The sequence below is a fragment of the Lissotriton vulgaris genome, chromosome 3_1 (genome assembly GCF_964263255.1).
Source record: "Lissotriton vulgaris chromosome 3_1, aLisVul1.2, whole genome shotgun sequence".
Lineage (NCBI taxonomy): Eukaryota > Metazoa > Chordata > Amphibia > Caudata > Salamandridae > Lissotriton > Lissotriton vulgaris.
In genome coordinates, this window is record NC_141689.1 from 1,245,863,710 (window position 1) to 1,245,884,192 (window position 20,483).

The window sequence follows — 20,483 nt, forward strand, 5'->3', positions numbered from 1 at the left end:
TTTGTAGCGATAACTGTACCATGTTTGCGTGTTGTACAGATTGTTTGTTTGAGAGTAGGGTAATTCTGAGTGACCCAAGATGGCTCATTGCTTTCAATTTCAGCTCTTTCTTGCTTATCTCGGTCAGAGATGGTGGACTGAAGTAGAATGTTTCTAAACCCATGTCCGTAAAAAATCGCTTCACGTAGGTAAGCCAGTCTATTCTGTGCACATTATCAAGGGCCATTGAATCCTCAATGATGGCTTTAGTCAACATGTTCTTATCAGAGAGCCATATGCGCCTCCAGAGTAGCAATGGCTGTACTTTTATTAGGTCCTCAATATAGGGGATTCCCAGTTCCATGTGACATGCATATGTGGATGAACACTTGGGGGCGGATAAGAGGAATCTGGTGAATGAGTTCTCTGCTGTTTGTAGAGATGCGGCATCGACATGTCCCCAAACGCCAGCCCCGTATAGGGCAGTGGATAGGCATTTTGCGGAATAGATTTGTAACATCTCCACTGGGGATCTCCTTCCGAGTCTTTGTGAAAAACTAATCAAAGCAGTGTTGGCTCTTCTAAAAAGGTGCCTTCTCGACTCAATGGCAGCTTTCCATTTTAGTTTCTCGTCGATCATTATGCCCAGGTAGGGATATTGTGGCGTTCTCTCAAGATTTTGGTTGTTGAGGGTGATGTTCTTTATCCGTTTACTCCCTCCACCGGCCACCATTACAAACGTTTTTTTCACGTTTATATGTAAGTCCAGTGCGCCCATGAAATCAGCATATTTGTTTAAGGATTTCTGAAGTTCTATGGGGGTGCGAGCCAGAATTACCGCGTCATCCGCGTAGAGCAATGCCGGGATCATGCGTTGATTTATTCTTGGGAGGTCCTGCGCCCCTCTCAGCATCCTCTCTTCCAACCCGTTTGTATACAGAGAGAAGAGGAAAGGGGCTAGGACGCACCCCTGCCTGACTCCTCGCTCTACCTTGAATGACGGAGTAAGCTCGCCCTTTGTCCTGTAGCGCACTCTCGCAGTGGCATTCGTATATAATTCCCTTAGAAAGTCCAATAGTGGAGGATCCACCCCATGTTTCGCAAAAGAGTCCATAGCTTTGAGTGTGATACGCAGTCAAAAGCAGAGGACAAGTCCACGTATACCATGTACATTGTCCCCTGCTTTGCGTGGATGTACTTGGACACAATTAGACTTAGATTAAGGGCCTGTTCGACGGTTCCGAACCCTTCTCTGAAACCAAATTGAAGGTCCGATAAAATCTTACTGTCGTCAGCCCATTGTTGCAGTTGTTCCACGATTACTCTGCCGACTACTTTTCCTGTGGAATCTAATAGAGAGATCGGTCGGTAACATTTAACGTCTTGACGGTCCCCCTTTTTAAAGATGGGGACCATAATGGAGTTGGACCAAGACTCCATTAAACCCAATCTCGCTGTTGCAGAACATACTCCGGTGAGTATAGGGGCCCACAGATCCGGATGTTGTTTGAAGAGATCCACAGAGACCCCGTCTGGTCCTGGAGCTTTGCCCCCTTTGCTTAGATTTATTGCTTGCATTACCTCAAGGATATCAAACTGAATGTTTATTGGAAAGTCGACAGAAGGATGAGAATGAGTTGTTTCTTCATTGGAAGAGGTTAGTTTGAATATATGGGAGAAATGTTGTACCCATGTTTCCTCTTCTATCGCTACGTCAATTTGAGGTCTACTGGAGTCAGAAAGAAAAGGGGTTTTCACTGTCCGCCAGAAAGACTCACTGTTTTTGTGAGTGAGCTTTTATGTAAATCATTCCATAAGGATTGTTTTAGCTCCTGTTTTCTTTGTTTCCTGACTATTTTGTAGTGGTGTCTTAGATGTTTAATAAGTTGTATGTCTCTTTTTGGTTGCCTAAGAGCCTCTTTTAATTTGATTAGAGAGCTCGTACATTCGTGATTGAACCAGCCTGGGATTGTTGGATTATTTCGGTTATTTGATTTATTTTCCCTGGTCAGCATTAGTTTGGTTTTATCCAAAATGATCTTGAAGTTTTGAAGGATGGTGTTGTCATCAGACTCCAGGTCTAAGCAGTTTATTATGTTAGGATATAGAGTCTTTATTATACTACTGCTTAGTTGGGTTGGATCCATCTTGCCCCATTTCACTGTGAAACCATTTGGTCTGCCCACTTCTATCTGATTTTGAGAAAGAGTGTGTGCAATTAGGGTTGTCCGTGTTGGGTGATCTAGAAGATCCAGATCCACTCTAAGCGCGGAATGATCGCTTAAGTTGTTTGCCAATAGGGTAAAGTACGTAGTTAGCTGTCTCAGCCCATCCGTTATTAGGACATAGTCTACAGTGGTCTCGTGTCCCCGCCCTAGATATGTGGGGTAGAGAGTATTATCATCCGGATTTTGCTTGTTTATTAGTGACAATTCCAGGTCTGTGAGGAGATTGTTCATCGCTTCCCCTTTACCATCGTGTGAAAAATGGGCAAGGGGGTTGTCGTGCTCGTCCACTATCCCACAGTTAAGATTGTTCAGATGTGGGCAGGGATGGATATTAAAATCTCCTCCCCATAATAAGTGAACAGTTGCCTTTCTACTATATGTTTTGGTATATCTAGCGATTTTTTCCTGGATTGTCTGAAGAGTTTTGATGAAGTTTTCTTCTTCTAGGTTGTTGTAGAAGTTTACTAGGATGACAATAGCATCTTTGCCAACTGAGATGGAAATAAGTTGGAAGTTTGGAGAGTTTTCGATTTTGAGGAGTTTGAAGCTAGGAATTGTGTTAGCTATGTAGGTGATCAAACCCCCCTTGGGCCTACCCGCAGTACTAGGAATGGCTGGGGAAAAAAGGGTTTTGTAGCCTGCGATATGTAGCTCTTTTACTGCCCATGTTTCCTGGAGGCATATTATATTTCCATCCTCAAGAAATTGAGCTGCTGAGCCATCTTCTATTTTGGGGCGAAGTCCCGCTATGTTCCAGTAAATGATAGACAAAGATCGTTGCCTGTTATCTTGTCTTATGATCATTTTCCTTTCCGGGACACTAGATAGAGTATTTGGGTTGTCATTGGTAGATTCTGGTGGTGGTCAATCGACCATCTCCAGACTACTGTATCGGTTCATTGTTGGTATACCTGACCAGTTTTCCCAGTATGGTGTTTCTCCATCACTAGGTCTAAAGGGCCGCTGTGGTGGGGCACCCCATTGTTCCCATTCTCTTCTTCTGTTGCGGGGACCCATTACCTGCCATGGGGCTTCCTGTTGATAGTAATTTGGGTCGGCCGACCACCATGAGGGGTCTGGTCCGTTCTGCTGTGGGGGGATTTTGGGTCTAGCATTAGTAAAGTCCCAGGGCTGTGGAACTGCTTTACGCCACAAATTGTCTTGTTCATTAAAGTGGCTGTTATAATGCTTTTTAGGATAAAAGAAGGAAAGACTCTTTGTATCTATTCCCCCACTTGGATTATGTTGTTCCCAGGAGCATATGTACTCGACAACCTTGGGGTCCTCGAAAGGGATGACAATACAGTCACCCTGTATTAGTTTTTTAGTGTGTCCCACCCAAGGGGTCCTACTGACTGTTGCTATCCTACTTGTCCAGTTAGGGGGAGAAGGGCGGTTCGTGTTTAGCCAATATTGGACCTTATTTTTTAGGGACCAGTTAGGCTCTGTTGTCTCTCCTGTTAATTCTGGTACACCCGTCATTACGACCACGTATGGTGATGCTTCAGGTGGTAAATGCATGTAAGTTCTGCCATCGTTAGCTCCTCTAGTGGTACCTTTATTAACTGTGGGGTTTGGTTTGCTCTGGGGAGGGTTAGTAACAGCTGGTGTTTTTGGGGCTGGCGTGTTTACTTTTATTGTGTTAGTAGCTGTGGCTTTTGGGAGTGTGTCAGCGTTAGTAGTTGGTACTATTGTTACTGAGGGTGGTTTGCCTACTACAGAGTCTTTTGCGGCAGGTTGTGGTTTTGTTACAGGACGGGTTTGTGTAACTTTTTTACTTTGTAGGGGGGGTGCAGATTCATTATTTGTTCCCTTTTTTTGGGGTTCAGAAGTTAGGTTATGTTGTAGGGATTTAGTAATTTTTAGTATTTGGGTTTCTATATTTATTAATCTCATTTCAAGAGGTTGAAATAGAGTTTTTAATACTGAGGTAATTTTGTTTACTAGATCAAAAGAATCTGATTCATTGCTGTGGGAGATGATAACGGGTGAACCTATGACCGTAGTATTTATATTGTTATTAGGGGAAGAATGGTGTACTAGAACCTGATGATTAGTAGGGTCCGCCACTCTAGGTGACGAGCAAGCCAAGTTGGGGGGCGTAATTAGATCAGTTGTCTCAGCTATTTCGATCCCATTAACTAGATCTGCTTTCCCCTTATCCTTCCTTTTCTTTACAGCCCCCTCCCTCCTCCCTCTTGCCTGTCTTACTTCTTCTGGCGTTTGCTCGCGTAGAAGTTCAGGTGTTTTTTCTAAGTCTGAGTTGGTAAGTGAGAGGGATAGTTGAGAGGCTGAGAGATCTACGTTGTTCGTGAGGCTAAGCCTCTTATTGCCTTGTGGTGGATCGGCTAGGGCGTTTTCCACCTCTGGAGTTCTTGCTGTGGCCAATGGTCCCATAGACGATCGTCTCGCGATCGCGAGATCTGTAGATACTCTTCCCTCTATCAGGCTGATGCTTTGGTCGATAAAGGTGTTAGCCTTGGCCAAAAAGTCATCCATTGGGCCTAGAAGCTGTTCTCCGATGCTTCTCTTTTTTAATTTCTTTAGTTTGTTACTCCTGGTATTCATTTTTCTTGGGATGGTTTGGAGGGGATGATCTGATTGGAATGCAGGAGGAGGAAGTAGAAATACTCAGGGAATTGGGGCTTAGAGGGAGAGCCCGGCCCGGTCTCCCCACGGTCTCGAACGGCCTCAAACGGCCCGCTCTTTGCCCCGGTTTGCGTCCCGCGGGGAAGGCGGGGTTAAGTAGGGAGTGTTGGGGGCGGGAAGAGACACCAGCTGCACTGTGGTCTTCAATGCGCTGTGGATGCTGGGTCTCGCAGTCCCGTCCCGGTCCCCGCAGGCGGAAATCCCTCGTAGATTGCTCCAGGAGCGGAGCACCTCCGGTGGCAGCAGATGGCAAAACAGGCAAGTGTCAGGCAGCTGACGGCTAAGCAAACGGCACCCGGTGAGCAGGGTCCGCGAGCCGCTTTATGCCTGCGGGAGTGCTGGGGGCAGGAAGAGACACCAGCTGCGCTGTGGTCTCCAATGCGCTGTGGATGCTGGGTCTCGCAGTCCCGTCCCGGTCCCCGCAGGCAGAAATCCCTCGTAGATTGCTCCAGGAGCGGAGCACCTCCGGTGGCAGCAGACGGCAAAACAGGCAAGTGTCAGGCAGCTGACGGCTAAGCAAACGGCACCCGGTGAGCAGGGTCCGCGAGCCGCTTTATGCCTGCGGGAGTGCTGGGGGCGGGAAGAGACACCAGCTGCGCTGTGGTCTTCAATGCGCTGTGGATGCTGGGTCTCGCAGTCCGGTCCCGGTCCCTGCAGGCGGAAATCCCTCGTAGATTGCTCCAGGAGCGGAGCACCTCCGGTGGCAGCAGACGGCAAAACAGGCAAGTGTCAGGCAGCTGACGGCTAAGCAAACGGCACCCCCTTATTATTATGCAGTAGGCTTGAGGGTCCATGGCCTGGAGGCCACGGTCCACCAACGGGCGAAGAAGCAATACCACTATAGGATAGAGAAAATAATCTGCTGAAAGGGAAAAGTTGATCAGGAAGGGATGGAGGCGTACATCTAGTTGAAGTAGAGGAGTAACAAGGCTGGTAAAGAAGATTGAGCCTAGACCAAGACGAAGAAAGAGGAGCTCGTACAGTAAAATAACTTTCATGCAGGAAAGGAGTCGGTCATGCAGCCAGCTAGGACGGGGGAGAACCTGCAGCTAATGGGTTTTTGTGGAAATGAGACATGGTAATAGGGTGAAAGATGCAGCCAGAGGGAAGGTGGAACCAACCTGCAATCGGGTTTGTACGCCTCTAGGGGCCCGGTCGTGAAGCTTGTTGCAGGGCTCATAGTGTATTTTCTTCATTTGTTGGTCTGCACTGTCTTCGGGCTAGGGAGCGGCTTGGCCGCAACTTAGCCGGCGGCGGCTATTGTCTGATGGAAACCGATCGCCGCACCACCTGCCACTGTTGGCCGGCCATGCCAGGGAGTGACCAGAGTTTTTGTTGGCACCTGCAAATGTGTATGTGGCTCTGTGTGTCTCTGTGTGTGTGTGTGGCTCTGTGTGTGTGTGTGGCTCTGTGTGTGTGGCTCTGTGTGTGTGTGTGGCTCTGTGTGTGTGTGTGGCTCTGTGTGTGTGTGTGTGTGGCTCTATGTGTATGTGTGGCTCTGTGTGTGTGTGGCTCTGTGTGTGTGTGGCTGTGTGTGTGTGTGTGTGGCTCTGTGTGCGTGTGGCTCTGTATGGGAGTGTGGCTGTGTGTGTGTGTGTCTCTGTGGCTCTGTGTGTGTGTGGCTCTGTGTGTGTGTGTGTGTGTGTGTGTGTGGCTTTGTGTGTGTGTGGCTCTGTGTGTGGCTCTGTGTGTGTGTGTGTGGCTCTGTGTGTATGTGTGGCTCTGTATGTGTGTGTGTGTGTGTGTGTGGGGCTCTGTGTGTGTGTGTGTGTGGGGCTCTGTGTGTGTGTGGGTGCAAATGCAATAGGTCTCGCATTTGAGAGAGATTAAGCTATTGGCATTGTACATGACAATGCCATTGATTTATCTGTTTTCAAAACCAACACAAATACAATTTTTGTTATTTACAATGCCAATAGCTCTAACTTTTGTAAAGGTGAGACCGTTGCATTGTAAATGCTTGTTCTGTATTGGATGGAAGATTGAACCCTTCCAAGCTTCCGGAATGATTGATGTGGCAAGACATTCATTAAACAGATTAGGAATCAATGGAGCCCAAAAGGTTTGAACTTCTTTAAAAATTATCCCTGGTAGGCCATTAGTTCCAGGGGCCCGTCTCTCCGGGTGCTCTTCTACATCTTCAGTAACTCCGCCTTGGTAAGTGTCATTTGACTATCCTCCCGGCCTTCTAATGTGTTGTTCAACGGCCTCCAACCAGTAGCTTGTGAGCTACTGTAGCTCTCCAGCTACCTCTGAGTATCTCACCTGTGTGCAGCCCGGCTTATTAAATTAGAAAACTTTTGCTTGCTTGAATTAATATACATATAACAAAATTGGAATTATACAACACTAATAATATTAGTAGCTCTCAATGTGTTTTATTGAACATAAGTAGCACTCAGTACTGAAAAGGTTGGAGACGCAGACTCTGTTTTGTCTGAGTCTACATATAATTTTTTCACTTGCGTCTCCCAAAGAAAAACCGGAACAACATTCTCCCTCCTATAGGTTGAATTAGTTAGGTCATTTACATATCCCCAAAATTCCCTGAACTTACAGGCGATAGCAAAGTGTAGATGTGTTTCCATTGTTCCGGAGTTTGTTGTTGCTTTAGATTCCATGCAATTTTTAAAGTTGTTTTCTATCCTCTTTCAATTTACTTTCTGTGAGGGTGGTCCCTTTTTTTTTCTATGTTGTTGTTCTGTACGTCAACACATATGTTTGCTCTCCATAAACTTCCAGGTCTCGGGGAGTCGAATCGACCAACCTCTTTTAGGCACTACTTGCCGTTTTCTAAGTTTTTGAGACATTAGTGCAGTGAGGAGCTTATCTAGCAATGAGGACCAATTCTGTTGTTATGTTATGTTATAGAAAATTTCTAAAGCGCAAGTACACCGTCAGGTCTCTTGGCGCTGGGTTACGGAGTCACCGCTTGGGAAGGTCTGTGTTTAACTGTAAGCTTGGGTAAAAAGCCATGTTTTCAGCATTTTCCTGAAGCACATGTAGTCTGTTTCTTGTCCCATAGTGGTGAGCAGAGTTCCAGAATTGAGGTCCCTGTATTGAGAAGGCGACCCTCATGTCCGTTTGCATCTGAATCTAGGGACCACCACTAGATTCATTTGCATAGATCTTAGGGTACTTTGGACCTATGCCATGGATAGCTTTGAACAGGATGCAGCCTGTTTTAAACATGGATTGCTGCTCCACTGGAAGCCAGTGGAGTTCCTTCAAAAAAGGCCTTACATGACATTGTCAGCATTGTTGGCAGATAATTCTAGCAGCTTGATTTTGTATCAGCTGCAGTCGGTATTTCTGATTGCATGGAACGCCTAGATAAATTGCATTTGCAGAGTCAATTTTTGACAGGATCATACCAATAATAATTTGAATGCTGGCCTCTCTGCTGAAAGACCTTCCAATTTTTGAGAAATTTGGGCAATTTGAAAAAACAGGAGGAAGTGACGGACCTATCTGCGAGCTCATGGAATAATCTGAGTCAATTTGTATACCTAGGCTCTTTATCGAGTTCTTAGGAATAGGTACGGGGCCTAACTCCGTAGGCCAGTGGGCACAAGTCCAGTACAGAAGTTTGTTGTTGGAGATTATGATCTCTGTTTTTTTTAAAGTTTCGTTTGAGTTGATTTTGATAAACAACATAGTGTTCCTTTGGAACTCCTTGGAGTTAGTTAAGTCATCAATGGTAAAGATCAGCTGCATTGATATGCAGGTATAGATCTTTACCTTCTTTTGGTGAAGCGTGAGTATAAGGGGTTGAATATAGATATTAAAAAGGTACGAAGACAAAGAGGAGCCCTGCGGTACTCCACAGTTCATGTTGACAATGGCAGATTTGTAGGGCAAGAGGCATACTGATTGCTTTCGATTCTGTTAAACAGACTTAAACCAATTTAGAGCAACACCTCTAAGACCCGCTGCAGCAATATGTTCCATTAGAATGTCATGGTTGACGGTATCCAAAGCTGCAGAAAGATCCAAACGCATCAAGGCTTGAGTGCAGCCCTCATCAGCCTTTTCTTTTAGGTCATCAATGACAGATAGTATAATGGATTCAGTGGGGTTGGATGGTTGAAAGCCTGCCTGATGGGGGTCTATTAAATTGGTTCCTTCTATGAAGGTGCTAAGATGTTTGGCTACATGTGCCTCTAAAAGTTTAGCCAGGGAGAGGAGAAGGGATATGGGCCTATAATTATCCAGCTCTGAGGGTTTATACCTCGTTTTTTTTTGTAGCATGATAATCACTGCTTCTTTGAAGGCTGACGGCACAGTCCCTTGGGTCAAGGATAGGTTCAGTAGGGAGAGGATAGTCTCCGGGAAGACTGTGAAATTTTGTTTTTGTATATAAGGGGTACAGACATCTTTAGGGAAGCCCGATGTTACTTTGTTAAGAAAGTCTATGAATTGCTCTTCATTAAGACAGGAGAAAGTGGCCATGAAGTCAGGATTGTTGTTTCCTGATACATTTTGCACATCCTTGTGACTGGACTCTAAGGATTCTTGAATTTTCTTGATTTTATCTAGAAAGAAAGAATTTAAATCATTGCATAATTTCTGTGTGGCAATAATAGGCGGGTCAGCTCCCTTACTGTATTGAAGATGCCCTTTGTTTTATTTTTTGAGTTTAATACTTTGTTGGTAGAAAGAAATTTGGGGGCATTCAATATGGCTTTTTTTGTAAGCCATCAGGCTAAGGTTGTATTGTTCTTTGGATTCTTCTGATTAGGTTTTCCACCATTTCCTTTCGGCCTCACATGTTCTAAGTTTGGCAGATTTTAAATCAGTGGAAAACCATTTAGATCCTTTGAGACACCTGGTACGGGACATTTGGGTTTCTGGAGGAGCATGAGTGCTTATAGCCTTCATTTGCCAGTTGGCAAATTCTCTCTCAAGGTTATCTACATTGTCCAGTCTCGTTGGTATCTCAAGGTTCAGGGTGTCGTAAAGGGATTCCAAGTTTATCCGATTTCAATTTCTGGAAGAAACTTTTTGTTGGGGCGTGAATTTGGGCAGGGTAATGTCACTCAGAGTGAAACTGATTATATAATGATCTGACCATATGCAAGGCTGAATTACTGAATTCTGAAGGGTGAGGTTAATAGACCAAACTTGGTCAAGTGTGTGTCCTTTAATATGCGTGCGTACAGGAATATATTGTGTGAGGTTCTGGTTTTATAGGGACTCAGCCAATACCTTAGCGCCCTTACCCCCTTCCGCCTCGTTTACCCAATAGTTCATGTCTCCAATGACCAGGACTTTACATAGTCCACGGTCAGGGACGCAATGCTATTAGCAAGTACTTTGGGAAATTCCGGCATCGCTGTAGGTGGTCTGTAACTCAATACGTGTACCAGTGTGCTCGTGGTGGAGTCAAGTTTGACTATTAAGCTATCAAGCTATCAACTAGTGTTATCTCTAGTGGAAAGTTAGCGGTAAAGGACAAGCTCTTTTTAATGGAGACTCCCACCTCTCTTTCCCTTTTTCCCATAGATCTGTTAGATTGTAAAAGATAATAATGATCTGGGAGTGTGGCTAGAATATCCGGGGTAGATTCTTCTGTCAGACAAGTTTCTGTCACGAACAACATGTTGGGCAAATCAGTATTTAGTAGGTTGAACAATTCTAGTTGATGCTTGACTGCGGAGCGAGTATTTAAAACCATTATGTTCAATTCCTTTGCAGGATAGTTATTTGCGAAAGCAACATAGTTTGTGGCTCAAGGCCTGACAAGAGACACTGCACTTGCGGAAATGTAATGCTTGACCTGGGTGAAAGAGGCAGAGCTCATCAAATTTATGCTTAAGAGGCAGGTCATGCAGTTGCCTGTCTTGTGGGGGCATATCTTTTAGCTCTGCCAGCGTGTAAATGAATTTTTGGTCATAATGCTTGGCCCCTATCCCCGCCCAGACGCGGACGGGCTTTCCTTTGGCGCACCAGCATCAATTTCGGGCCTTTGGAGTGTGACTAACTCCGCCCCCTCCCTGCCTGATTGTAATTGGGTAGGGGAAATTGAACCAATGTAGGCTGCTACAATATAGCTTCAGGGCGTGGGACCGGTAAAGATTAAAAGTTATACAGATTCAGATTCAAAACACAGTTTTAAGGTGCTGGCTAATTTAAAATAAAAACACACTGCAGATGGATAAAAAGGGATTTAAAGCAAATTTCAGTTAAAGCACACATTCAGGAACAATGTCTCCATAACCATGTGTCATTTTCGCTTCATTTTCCCATGTCCGAGTCATAAGTGTTTGTTTCCAGCCTTCATAGTAATCCATGTTGGCTGTGCCCCATTTAATTCTTTTTTCTCATAAGACCCACATTTGTTTCAAGCAAGCTACCAGCTGGGTTATGATTATTATGCACCATTGCACCTATGTTGACCTCTACGATGATGGGATGATGGTCACTTTCATTCCTTCCTTGTACTTGGTGAGGGAGTACACCTTTTTAATAACTCCTTACTCAAGAAGATATAATCCAAGGTTGAAATGTCTTTATAAGTGTGGGTCAAGGTGCTCCCCTTGGACCCATCTGGAGCAGCCGACCCAAGATCACATTCACTGAGACAAGTTTGTAGAATTGTTCTTTGTTGCCCTCCATGTGTTACTTCGAATTGGCCCAGTTCTCGGGTATTGAAATCGCCATCCATTTAAACACTGATTCCCTAGATGCTCATATAGAAATGCTTTTATCTGTTCAATGATGTTCTTCACCTTAGCCGACTTTGCAGCTCTATGGTGATTAACATACAGGTTTATGAGCGAAACTTAGAGGGTTCTTCCATCCAGTGCGAGTCCATTCATGCTAACTGCCTGTATGTCCCAGGAGTTGTTTGTCCGTTCTCTGACTTTCACTTGCAGGTCTAGTTTTATGTGTATTGCGAGGCCACCCATTGATCTTCCAAACATATTTTTCATGTGTGCAGGTATGCCAATAGTTAGAAACCGTGAAATTGGAATAGGGATAGTTGACCATGTTTCTTGCAGGCATAGAATATCACCTGTGTTTAAAAAAAATCCAATGTCTTATTTGTCATGAGGGAGTGCAAGCCTGCCATGTTCCAACTAATTATCTTTAGTGCACTTTTTGTGGGGCTTGCTTTTTTCCCATCTGCCCTAGGAGTTTGACCACCCTGTAGTCGTGAGAGCTGTGAGGAGCCAAGCCCAATCCAACTGTTCTAAGCATGTATGTTTTGGTTGCTCATCTATGTTAAGATTTTCACTCCTGCTATTAGACAGTTGAATTGTGATCTTCCTCCCCCCTAGTGAGGGAGTTATTCTTTGGGTTCCTCTTAAGATTGTACTTGCTTCTTTGTGGCACCCAATGTAAATGTAAATGTAAATGTAAATTGATACTTGTATAGCGCACTACTCACCCGCAAGGGTCTCAAGGCACTTGTACGAATACCGCTCTGGAACCCGTCCTGGCTTTCCCTGTGAGGCGTCCACTCCAGGGCACCCCCAGGGTGAAGGCCAGACATCCTTAGCGTTGTGGGGGCCGTTGTGGAGATTAAGCAAGCTATTGCCCAGAGTTGCAGAGTGGGACTCTATGATTAGAATAGGCACCGAGGCAAGAATTATCAGGTCCGTGGAATTTTTGAGCCCAAGACCCGCAGAGGCGGGGAATTGAACCCTGGTCCCGGGCTAGACCTCTGCATCAGGGTCTGCCGCTCTAACCATTGAGCCACACTTCTCCACGTGTATTCTGCCTCTCTGATAGCACATTCAGATATTTTTCTGTGGTTGGTTTGTTGATTAATATGCCCCACTCTTTGAATTGCTTACTTCCTAGAAGAATGTTCTGAAAGTCGGTATTATCAGTCCACTCAGTCAGAGTGCATTCTCTTTGGCTGATTTAAGGGTAGCACTTACATTTCACTGACGTTAGATGTGGCGGAGTAAGATAGGATAGAGAGGGCATGTAGTGTAATAGGTGTAAGATGTTGGACATGTTTAAAGGTCTCTTGCCTCTTGCATTGTAACTCGGGGCTGAGTATTAAAACTGGCCATGCTGATGTTGATGGGTGTTCCTCATTTACTCCGTTTTCTTGGATATTGTAGGGCTGGTGTAGCCTTTCATTTTTGTTAGCCTGTGAAGTATGAAATCTAGGTACATGTTCATTTGGTGCAGTCCTGCATACAATGTCCTCGTGTTTTTGTCGGCTAAGTCTTTCATATTCTCTACCACCGTACGTTGTCTGTTTAATCTTTGTATATGACCTATTTCAAGTTATAGACCAACTGATGGAATTTTCCTTCCCTGGTTCCGCTCTTCTACCTAATCCAGATTGTTTTGCTGCCATGCTTTCAATATTGTTATTCTTATACATGTTCCTCTATGGTGCTATGTCGCTTGTGGAGTGGTTAGGCTCTCTGATGTACAGGAGCATATTTGTTTGGGGGCCTTGCCGTTAACATTACTATTCACTGCATGTAGAGTCTGAGTGTAGTTTTCCCTTTTCCCTGGTGGTTCTAGGTGTGTTTGTATTCCATTATTTGCTGGTGTATTTGTTGTTTCCCTTTCCCCAGCAAGTTCATATTGTGGCCCCTGTTAAGATGTCTTTGGAAAACAAATGGAATAGATCTTCTATGCTTCTGGTCTTGTTTCTTCCATGTTATCCTCTTGCTTTTCTGACTTGCTAGATGCTGATGGTTCTGCTTCTTTTTGTGCATTACTAAATGGTTTATTCTTCCTTTTATTGGCCTTATGTGCCTTACGTAATGTATTTGTGTCAATTGTGTCGTCGTCACTGATGCCTCTGGTTCTGCCTCATTTGCCTCCTTGGCTCCGTCTATGTTGCGGATACATTCTGTGGCACTGCTGTTATTGTTGGCCTGTACTAGATGCTGAATTCATTCAATCTCTTCGTCATGGTGTTGTGGTTGAGTTAGGGCTTTAGTGCATAGTCTCCTCTTGTTTATATCGCAGGGCTTCTCACCACTATTTTCTTGTATTATTGGGTCTGGTTGTGCACTTCCATTTTCTTCCTCCTTCGTAGTCCCAATTGCTTGTGGCTGGATAGTCTTCTTGCTCTGCGACTTGCATTCATGGATACTTTACACTGTTTTATCAACGTGGTTAATCGATCTGGAAGGGAGGTTAGTTTCTCCATTATGGGCTCACTCCTGAATCCAGCTGTTGCTGTGCTATTCTTACTCTTGTTTAGCCAGTGATTTATTTTCATGTTGAGTGCGTCAATCTTCTTATCAATCGATATCATGCTGTGTGAACATGTGTGTCAACTTCACTTGTATTTCCAGTTTGTGCAAATGCCATGTAAGTGCTTTTATTGCGGGGGCATCCTCACTTAACAAGATATGACTCTGCTCATGGCTTTCCATGTGTATGAGGACTGGGCCCACCCTAATTTCTGTATTTATATGTTCTATCTTCATTGCCCATGTCGGCTAGACTTGATTGCGCTGATTGTTGACATTGCTCTGGGGATGATTACCTAGCTGGGTTGAGCAAATATGTTTGGGCCTCCTGGGTGCCAGGTTCTGTGTCATAACACACTGGTGGTTCTCTGGGTGAGAGATCATTGCTTCCACTACAAGTTGTTACCTGAACAGTATTATTGCAGGGTTATTTCCTTCCTTCTGTGTAAGCTCGATGATGTTAATTAGGCCATGTGCCTCTGTGTCTGCCTTTATGTTGGTATACCCGTAATTCATTGTAGAAGAAATCTCAATAACATCTGTGACTCCAGAGGCCACTACCTCTATACCTAGCGTGTTTACCAGGTCTGCCTCTCTGATGCCTCAAGCCACGTGAGACTCCATCACAGGCTCCTTTCTTTGAAGTGGGCCAGGCATTCCCTAGGTGACAGGTTGACTCTCCGCTTTGAGGCTGACCCTGCCAGTATGTCTCAACTTTTGGTGTTTTGTGCCCCAATGTCACTGTGTGGTGCCACATTTCAGCTTCCCCAGAACTGGCCCTCTTATGCATGTCGGGACCCTTCTGCTGTGCTTCGTCTCGCTCTTGGTCTGTCCCGCAATCAAACAGAAGGACATGCCTTCTTTGTCCCTACTGTGGTGGTCACCATCTTGAAAGATATTACCCCCCATCTCTGACTTAGCTGGTGATGTCTTCAATCCCACATCATTTTTGCATCCAAATCACAGCGAGCCCGATAAAGGGAGCTTTGAAGCCAAAGCACCCCCTCCAGTGACTGTCTGGATTATTCAAGGAGTCTGTTACTTCAGCGGGTCTGGGTGGAAGAGTACTTCCATATTCTACCTCACCACCATCTTGGCTCCTGACACAGAACCACTGTTCTTTTCTTTTTAAATACAATTTAAACTAAAGTAAAAATGAGAGAACCATTTAGTTTGGTCTCACTGCCCATGTAAGACTGTGTGAGACTCTGGCCTGAAGTAAGATTGAATGGTGCATTTGAGACTCCTCACATGAAGGTAAGCACTATTGTATTAGGATTAAAGAAATAGATACCTGTAGACCAGTACACCTGGCATGAGACCGTGGATGCTTATGTGGAGGGCCCATGAGAAAACAAAGGCCAGGATGGAAGCGGATGAGTTTGGCTTAAAGATTAAGGGCTCGATTAACAAAGGGACTTACGACTTGTAAAGTTACGAGTGCAAAGTCTCCGCACACAGGCGAATTTTCCACATTGAGAACTGAAATACGGAGATTCCATCCCGAGTGCGAAGGTTCTGCCCTGAGTGTGGAGTCTCTGCACTCACAATTTTAGTACATGCAGGTCCCTTTGGAATTGGGCTCTTATTATAGAGAGAAAATACAAATAAAATAAACGTTCCACTTATTCAAGTGTCAAAGCATGGCAAATGATTGTGCTCACCTGGGGACCTAGTAGTGTTTTTTCTCCTCTCAAGTTCATGAGCATCCATTAAATAATTCTCTTCCTCTTTAATGCTGCCGAATGAAACAACTGATGTGAGAATGGAATGTCCTGTAATTGGAAGAAACATCTAAGTAAAGGTGTGTTAATTTGTATATCACCACAGAGAAATAGAGTAAAATTATAACCACGGACAAAGTCACATTAAAACAACATTGTACAACATATTTGTAGCATGTGTGGCTGTAAATACACATGCTTAGCATGCAACCTCCTCAAGGAAATTTCTTTAATCACTAGATGCAGTGAGACTCTTCTCAATGGACGTTGAGCATGGCCACCAACTTCATGTTACCGATTGTTTTCCCGCCATCGTGTTCTGATGTGAACCTATAAGGCTCTGAGTTTCGGCATGGTCCTCATGTGTTTATCAGATATTTCTGTTGTCCTTTCTTCATAATTCGTTCCTAGCTGCTACTATCTCATATTGAAGTCTTGCTCCTGGGTCGCGGTTGAGCGTTGTCTGGGCCTAGCTCCCTTTTAATGCCAAAAACTCACCTCTCCCTGGTGTCCCCTCCAAGAATGAGCACAAGTTATAGAAAGATCACAGCTTCAATACTGTCACCAATGCCATGCTACTGACCTGTGGACCGATGAGCACCAGGTCTGCAATCTGTGCTTACCATGACTACGCAAGCTGCCCAGCATGCCTAGCATTCAGGTCAAACAAATACAGCTGGAGCGTCAAGGGGCACATACCATGCAGCGAGAATATATCTCGGGAACCCCGGACATCTTAGAGGCCCACAAAGAGGAAGAGGACAGACTATCAGACGTAATCCTTGCACAAAGTCCAGCTAGTTCTCAGCCTCGCTGATCCAACGATAAATAACAGGTGGCCCCAAGCTCGAGCCCGACTCTTGGGTGAAATCAACTCCACAAACTAAGTAAACTGCAGCAAAAGCACAAGATCACTCCCTGTGCTGAGGTAGAGCACCACTCCCAAGGAGGTAGGGCTTTGAGCCCGAAGCATATAGATAGAGATAAGACTGTACAAGAGTCCCTGCCCTCTGCAATGCCTGGTCAGAACCGGCACAAACCAACAGAGGGTGCCACCATACACCGAAGCCAGCCACACCCAGACTCTGGCTCCCACAATGTAGCCGTTATTTAATCTGAAATCATACAGGGCTAGTGCCGCTTATTTGGTGCTGAGATCCTTATCAGCTCCGAAGCCTCCCACTCTGGCAGCCACTCCTTCGGCTTTCAAAGGTACATCTGCTCCAAAAAACACACCCATCGATGCTCAAACACCATCGATGTCAAAGACTCACTCTACACCAAAAACGAACTCTGCTCCCAAGCAGCATAATTCACAAGCACTAAAGTATACAGAGTCAAGGAAGTCTCCAGCGAAACCCTCAGAGGAGGATGCAGAGGCCCCCTTCCTTGAGTTGCTCCAGCCAGAACTGGACATTAGGCAGCAATGCCTCTTTATTGCTCAGCTCACAGGACAAAATTCAACCAGGGTTCTTCCACCATCAGACCCTATACCATGCAAAAGAAAACTGGCTTTGGAGGAAGTGACTATTCCTAAGCCTCCCACATACGAGCCACCGATTAAGAAACATAGGGACTAAAGTGATCAGCCCTATACCACTGCCATAAACTCCACCACCACATCATCCTAACTGCTCTCTACCCTCCACTCCTCCACCATTGCCTCTGTCAGACTCCCCAACACAGTCAACTTGTTCTATCTTCCCGTGGGACAGCGTCTACGAACTATTTGACCCTTACCATCAACCAGAAGGAGCAGGACCAACAGATGATCAATGGGAGGATTATAATGTAGATCCACCAGGGGATCCAGAGCTAGATCATTAGCCTGTTAGGCCTCCCTTATAGATTATACCACCATATTTGCCCCACAAAACTTTAAAACCCTTGTTTGAGCAAGGGAGGTCATCACGCAGGTGGAAAAAAAAAGCTGAAACGATTTGCTAATGACCCCACATACAACAAGACGCAAAATCCTCCAGACTTCCTTGTTCTACATGCCGCCTGCAAGCCCAGGCTACAGGTGATGCTTCTCCTCCAGACAAGAAAAGTAAAAAGATAAATGCAGCGGGCAAGAGTGTTGCGGTGGGAGTAGTTACCATCGGCAAATTACCAACTTAGTCATTCTCCTATCTGTATATGATAGGCCACACTGGGAGAAGATAGAGTATCTCATCAAACACCTTCCTGGGTAACATTACAAAATGGTGGAGGAAATTAATTAAGACTGAAGGCAAGGGGGGGCGTGGATAGGCGCTGGCTAAGATGGCCGCCTGACCCGAGAGCTCAATGCTACTGAGCCTTCTTCCCCACTAAATCCGGCATAAATCTGGTAAATCCTGCACTGAAGCGGTGGTGCTGAGTCGACCTGCGGAAGGAGCATCCAGTGGTCTGACTCCGGCCCGCTGCTCCCCTCTGTGGCTGAGCGGCACCCCCCGCTCTTGGAGACCGGGCGCCGGCCCGGAGCGTAAGTGTGGCTCGGGTGGCCTCCCGCATCAGGAAAGGCCCTGCCTTTGCGGCTGAGTCGGGCGTGGTGAAGCCCGGCTCGGCCTTTGCTGTGGGTCACGGGACACAATGGGCAGCGCGACGACAACGGTGCAGCACCGGAGGGGCAGCACAGCTCTCACTTCATCATCGGGGGCTGGCGCGGGGTCCGGAGTGGAGACGAGCCGAGGCCCCTGGGAGGCGCGAACTGCGGCCTACACGGACCTGAAGGAGACCTCGCTGTCCGTCGTCAGCCGGGCCCAGAGACACAGCGGAGGACGGCGGCAGGGGGAGCGATAAAGGACATCTCACAGCACCTCCTGGAGGGCCCAATCAACGTTGGGGACCTCCTGCATCTGAGAGTGGGGCCTGCGGGCCTGACTGGCTGAGGCATCCGATCGGAGACGTCATTGGTATCCAGCAGGCCAAGTGAGTAGCTGCTTTCCGGGGAGTGCGGACAGCACCTGAGGACTTAACACGACCGGCGGGGGACCACCCTGAGCCAGAGACTAGCCGGGAATTGCTGAGTGAGCGGCGCACATGCCTCCGCCGCAGCGCTGCCTGGCGGCTTAATTGGTGTGGCGAGCACCGACCCATTGCGGTGAGTGAGTGGAGGGGACTCTGATAGGCCGAGAGCCCAGCCGGCCGTCGCAGAAGACCCAGCACACCCCCTTAAGGGACTAGCTCAGCGGAACGCTGGAAGAACGTTGCTACTGGTGGGGTTCCGGATATCCCTGAAGACTCGGAGCATAGCCCCCGGACGGGACTGCGTGCACCGCGGGCTGTGTCCTCCGGAGCACGATACCGCCGTCATGAGGCCCAAGCAAGGCCCGGCCTCCCAAACGAACAAACTTGACAAATACACGGTGCAGAAGGGTACGCCGCAGGCAGAGGGGCCGGCCGGAGATCAGTCGGGCTCGAAGGAACCGTCGTTGGTATCTATCATGGTGGCCATCCAGTCGCTTGGCACCAACCTGGAGACTAAAATAAACAAAGTGTCCATTGAGGTCAACCTCCTTCGTGCGGACCTCAACAAAACGTCGGAGAAGACCAAAGCCAATGAAGCGGGAATCGCAGAGCTGCAGACGTCGACCAAGGCACTGGAACAGCGTGTGAACGGGCTAGTGTACCAACACCGTCAAATGGCCCTGCGGCTGAAGGACCAGGAAGGAAGGGCCCAGAGGAGCAACATCCGCGTGGTGGGTGTGGCGGAGGGTCTGGAGGGTCCCAGTATGGAACTCTTTGTTGAGGACTTATCCTCAATCACCTCAAGCCCAAACGCCTGTCCAACATCTTCACGGTTAAGCGGGCACATCGGACGCCCATCCCAAAGCCTAAACCGGGGGCACCGCCAAGAACGATAATCGCAAAAATCCTAAACTATAGGGACAGGGACGCCATACAGCCAGGCAGTCCGGGGACTTGCAGTACGAAAATGCCACAGTTTGTTTTTTTCCGGACTTCACTCTTCAGGTCCAGCGAGAGAGGCGATCCTTTGTGGGTGTTAAAGCGGCATTGAGGGAGAGAGGCCTCAAATACATGATGTTTTTTTCTGCCAAGCTCAAGGTCCTAGCTGGGGGCAAGTCCCTATTTTTCACTTTGCCATCGGATGTGCAGGAAGGGATTTATCGGGAGGCGACGAGACCTCGTGACAGGGCTGGCGGCGAGAACTGGAGAGACACCCAGTCAGCGTCCCCAGGGTCGGCGGCTGGAGGGTCAGACATGGACGGCCAGAGCCAGCGTTATTGGAGGTCCCGGTCGGCAAGCCCCAGATGGGGGACCCAGCGCGAAGCGGCTAATCACTGAGGATGAGAGACAGGCCACACTGGTCCGGTGTATAATGTACTGTATTACGAGAGGTGCAGCCGGTAAGGGGGTTGAGATCCACCCTGTGGGTCTTACCCACGGGGGGGGGGGGATATTGTCCCCGGCATCGAAGGGGATGTGGCTCCGTATAATAGTCTCTGTTGAAGGTCATCCCCTCTCCTCTTACCTCATGACTCAGTGACAGGGAGGGTCCCACTAAGACATTGTGACAATGCCAAACAAGCATTTACAATACAATGGTTTTGCCTTTGTTAAAGTTAGAGCTATTGGCATTGCTCTTGAATTATTTGTATTTATGTTTTTTTAACATAAATAAATGGCATTGTCATTTACAATGCCAATAGCTTAATCTCTCGCAAATGCCACACACAAACACCCACAGAGAGCCCCCCACACACACACAGAGCCCCCAACAC

At 46.7% G+C, this 20,483-nt stretch overlaps 1 protein-coding gene across 1 annotated transcript in view; it reads right to left on the reverse strand.

The window, feature by feature from the left end:
* Nucleotides 1-20,483, reverse strand: part of LOC147727735 (uncharacterized) — a 126,179-nt gene that overhangs the window by 14,276 nt on the left and 91,420 nt on the right. Inside the window, exon 6 of the mRNA XM_086961735.1 lies at nucleotides 15,697-15,807. Coding sequence (XP_086817861.1) covers nucleotides 15,697-15,807 — 111 coding nt within the window. The remainder of the gene's footprint in view (nucleotides 1-15,696; nucleotides 15,808-20,483) is intronic.